This window comes from Clupea harengus, chromosome 9, assembly GCF_900700415.2.
Source record: "Clupea harengus chromosome 9, Ch_v2.0.2, whole genome shotgun sequence".
NCBI lineage: Eukaryota > Metazoa > Chordata > Actinopteri > Clupeiformes > Clupeidae > Clupea > Clupea harengus.
The window spans coordinates 26,641,528-26,646,527 of NC_045160.1; the positions used below are offsets into that span (position 1 = coordinate 26,641,528).

General features: G+C 47.8%; 1 protein-coding gene across 2 annotated transcripts in view; it reads left to right on the forward strand.

Annotated features, from left to right (window-relative positions):
- The window catches only part of LOC105899717 (latent-transforming growth factor beta-binding protein 4), a 58,708-nt gene that overhangs the window by 32,522 nt on the left and 21,186 nt on the right, over positions 1-5,000 (forward strand). For both annotated transcript variants that reach the window (XM_031573968.2, XM_031573967.2), the window contains 5 exons: positions 2,068-2,190; positions 2,512-2,634; positions 2,914-3,033; positions 3,606-3,725; positions 4,477-4,596. In XM_031573968.2, the coding sequence (XP_031429828.1) occupies positions 2,068-2,190; positions 2,512-2,634; positions 2,914-3,033; positions 3,606-3,725; positions 4,477-4,596 (606 nt within the window). The remainder of the gene's footprint in view (positions 1-2,067; positions 2,191-2,511; positions 2,635-2,913; positions 3,034-3,605; positions 3,726-4,476; positions 4,597-5,000) is intronic.

Consider the following 5,000-nt stretch of genomic DNA (forward strand, 5'->3'; position numbering starts at 1 on the left):
CTGCTTGATCACCTGGCCAGGTGCATCTCATCTGGCAATCAGGGGGAACACAACCTGGGCGGAGCTACAGAAAAGGGATGGAAAGTGACAAACAAAGAACACAACACATGTGATCGTAACACCCCCACCCTTAAAACAATGAATAAACAGTGAGTCACATACAATAAGTTCACTGTGACTGTACCAATGTTTAATCATTGTACTCTAAAACAAAAATAGGGACTACTTCTTACAAAAAGGTGTTAACTTAAAAGTCAGAGGGGAATCAAAAAGCTTGCCGTTATGACAAACAAACAAGGTCGAAGTTAATTCAAAAAGGGCCAACGAAGCTGCTGCTACTTGATGCAAGGATAGCAGCCAAACAGGTAGCCATACAAAGTGGGTCCCACTCCCACAAGACACAAAATGGCTACCACCATGAGGTGAACAAACAAAACCCGAACGAAGTTACTGCATTTTCCCACAACCATACACAGCACCACAGGTGACCAACACAAAGTGGAGTGTAACAGCCACAAACCCACAAGGGTCACAACAAGTAGACCACCTACAAAGTTGCTGCTATCCCAACAGCAACACACAAGACCCAAGTGAAGTGAACTGCCACCACCACAACACAAAATGGACACCACGTGGTCTTCACCCACATACACAAGCTACCGTGATGGATGCAAGAAACCAGCAACACACAAAGTGACCTAATCATGTAGTGGGTGTGGCCCTCTAATCCAAGATCCACTGATCTCTGGAGTGACCACATCCCACAAACAAAAAGGACACAACACAACTGATTAGCTGCAATTCAAACATGCAAGAGCATCAACACACAAGTGGCCCAACCAAACGTGGACTGCAACAACCACAACGCACAAATGGGTCACACAGTAGTCATCACTACAAACAAAATGTTGCCAGCTTACACCTAAGCTGCAACCAAACAGTGACCCAACAAATGTGGAGTGCAGTATCCACAACTCAAAGGTCACGCACCACAAGTCACTGCTCTCAATACAATTTCAAATTTACAGCGTCACAAGACAAAATGACCAAATAACAAGCAAAGTCACTGAAAGATCACCCCGTTGCTGTGCAAAGTGCAAATGACTGGACTCAACCTGTAGAGATGCACCCCAACCTGCCTAACAAGATGGCTAACTAGCCTAGCTAGTCTTCAGTGGCGCCCCGGGAGGCTCCTTTAAACGTTGAGCTCTGTAAGCAGGCAGCAGACCCAATACAAAGCCTACTGCCACACTCAGAAAACGTACCCACGTCCAGGTATACCACCAAAAATAAAAAAGGCAAAATAACAAAGTGGCAAGACTCTATTGTCTGCCCGACGGCTATCTAATCAGGATGCTCTCAAAACTCCAGGTCACTCAGGTAACTACCAGTCACAAGCACTTAACAAACAACAACAAATTATCTAACAAAAAGATGACCACTACTCAACACAAAGGCAATTAACTACTCACTAAACCTTACAAACATTTACCTCATGGATGTTCAATCCCGGACGAGCCCCCAATTGTTACGCCCCAACTTTAGTGGCCCTATGGGGCGAACAAACATTCCACCACTGACCCAAAACAACTACGAAAAACACCTTTTAAAAGTACCAAATCCACAGGATTTATTAATACCATAACTACATGACAACCACATCAACACATAGCTGTACAACAAAAGCCCAGGTTGCAAGACCAGCAGTCCCCTAGTTAGAAGCCTCTCCTTTGCAGCAGGAAACTGGAGTCTTTATCTGCTGCTTGATCACCTGGCCAGGTGCATCTCATCTGGCAATCAGGGGGAACACAACCTGGGCGGAGCTACAGAAAAGGGATGGAAAGTGACAAACAAAGAACACAACACATGTGATCGTAACAGTCGGTCTTGGCAGAGAAACACTGAAATTACAATGAATCTATTATTTACCATTATGGAGAAATTAAGAATTAGTTACCAAACAATGTCTTTGTCCGTGGAAAACATTAAAGAAATACAAGTCAAAAAATGTTTTTATAAACCCCAGAGATCTAAACACTGTTGCCCCCCCCCCCCCCCTCCCCTCAGATGTGAACGAGTGCAACAGAACTCCATCGCCGTGCGATAACGGTGTGTGTGAGAACACTCTCGGCAGTTACAGCTGTGTGTCCTGTAGGGCAGGCTACGAGCTGGTCAGCGGACGGTGCTCAGGTAATTATCAATTAGACGATGTAGAGCATGGCTCCACATGTGACTTCATGACATTGCCCAACAGCTGTATTACAAAGCTTATACATTTGTCTGTTCATAACATACACCTGAAGTGTAGTGTATTTGTCTGTTCATAACATAAACACAAAGTGTAGTGTATTTGTTTGTTCATAACATACACCCAAAGTGTAGTGTATTTGTTTTACTGAGCTGACTTCTCCTTGTCCCCTGTGTAAAAAGATTTGACCAGACACACACTCAACTCAGTCACACACAGCTCACACACGCACTCACACACCTGTTCTTCTCTCTCATTCTCAGAGGTGAACGAGTGTGACAGGACTCCATCGCCATGTGCTAACGGTGTGTGTGAGAACACACCTGGCAGCTACAGGTGTGTGTCCTGCCAGCCAGGCTACGACATGCTGAACGGACAATGCTCAGGTAAGACACACTTGACTGTAAATTACTTCCTGTTTATATAGATTAGTGCACAGTTCTTTGGCGTACTTGTTTAACAGTTTCTGGACTGGACAATCGAAATTACCGCTTTAGTGAAATACTAAAAGCAAGAAACATAGTAGCACTTTGTTGTCATGTTTACATCATAACAAACAAGGTCACACAGTCATGAAACTTAAAATCAAAATGTGTGCCTGTGTGTATGTACATTTATTTTCTCTCTGTGTGTGTGTGTGCGTGCTTCATGTCTCCCTCCCTCAGATGTGAACGAGTGTGTGCGTACCCCATCCCTCTGTGCTAACGGGCGTTGTGAGAACACGGCTGGCAGTTTCAGGTGTGTGTGTCACCGAGGCTTCCGTCTGGAGGGAGACACCTGCACAGGTAAAACAACTACCCCGCCCCCATCGACAGGCTCTCTTACTCCTACTCCTACTCCTACTCCTACTCCTACTCCCACTCTTAAGCGAAATTCATGCTACTCCGATTTCACGGAGTCGGACATAGGGAACGCCCCTCCGAACACAGGGAACGCCTCTCCGACTTTAACCGCTCTCTCCGAACCCTCTCCGAACCCTCTCCGAGCACCTCGGAGAGGCTGTCGTGCACCTACTCATTTTTCGAACTTCCCGTACGAGATTCCCGTACGAGGTTTGCTCGGAGAGGGCTCGGAGTAGCATAAATTAAGCATTACTCCCACTCCCACTCCCACTCTTACTCCTACTCCTACTCTTACTCTTACTCCTACTTTGACTCTTACTCATACTCATACTCTTACCCTTAATCTTAATCTTACTCTTACTCTTACTCCCTTTATTGGAACTCATTTATTTTTGATGCTCATTCATGTTACCTTACTCATGTTGGCCACAAGCAGGTTCAATTCAAGTCATTTTCACTCCTTACTAAAGTGTGTGTGTGTGTGTGTGTGTGTGTGTGTGTGTGTGTTTGCGTAGATGTGGATGAGTGTGAGAACGCCCTGCAGTGCCCCGGTAGAGAGTGTGTGAACTCAGTGGGCTCCTTCAGGTGTGTCTCCTGTAGGCCAGGCTTCAGCCCCCAGGATGGCCAATGCCAAGGTAAGACCATGGGTGGGTGAGGGCATGGGTGGGTGAGGACGTGGGTGGGTGAGTGTGTGGGTGGGTGAGGGCGTTGGTGGGTGAGGGCGTGGTTGGGTGAGGGCGTGGGTGGGTGAGGGTGTGGTTGGGTGAGGGCGTGGGTGGGTGAGGGTGTGGGTGGGTGAGGGCGTGGGTGGGTAAGGGTGGGTAAGGGCATAGGTGGGTGAGGGTGTGTGAGGGCGTTGGAGGGTGAGGGTGGGTGAGGGTGGGTAAGGGTGGGTAAGGGCATGGGTGGGTGAGGACGTGGGTGGGTGAGGGCGTGGGTGGGTGAGGGTGTGGGTGGGTGAGGGCGTGGGTGGGTAAGGGTGGGTAAGGGCATAGGTGGGTGAGGGTGTGTGAGGGTGGGTGAGGGCGTTGGAGGGTGAGGGTGGGTGAGGGTCCTATCACAAAGCCCCTCATCAAAGATGCATTGTGCTGCTACTGCCGATAAATTAGCATCCATGCTAACAGTCAATATTTAAAAGGTCTGTCTTAATTTTTCTTTATTACATTCTCTCCCCCTTCTCTCTCGATCATCTCTTTTCTCTATACATCTCTTCCCCTCTCTCTCTCTCTCTCTCTCTCTCTCTCTCTCTCTCTCTCTCAATTTATCCATCACTGGTTCTCTCCCCTGTATCTCCTCCTATGTCTCTCTCTCTCTCTCTCTCACTCTCTCTCTCCCTTCTCTCTCTCTCTCTCTCCCTCTGTCTCTCCATCATTCCCTCCGTCTCAGACGTAGACGAGTGCAGTCTGACTCCTACTCCCTGCTCTAATGGTGTGTGTGAGAACACTGCTGGCAGTTACCTGTGCCAGTGTCGAGTTGGCTTTACCCTGCAAGGCAATGAGTGCAAAGGTACGTTTCTGCTGCGGCTAAACTACAGATGAGATGAACTTTAGCTTCTGCTACGGCTAAACTGCAGCGTCCTGGCGAGATTGATGAGATGAGCTTTAGTTTCTGCTGTGGCTAAACTACAGTGCCAGGAGTCTAATGAGATGAGCTTTAGCTTCTGCTGCGGCTAAACTGCAGTGTCAAGGCGAGTGTGATGAGATGAGCTTTAGCTTCTGCTACGGCTAAACTACAGCGCCAGGAGTCTAATGAGATGAGCTTGAGCCAGTGATGTAGTTTGGCATCTGGTAACCTAGATGGGCACAGGGCTGGTTCTGAACTGGCCCAAATTCACCATCTCCATGCCGACCCAGCCCCAGTTCCTACAGAGTCTTCTACATACATGAAGTGAAGTGTTGAGTAAATGTCTA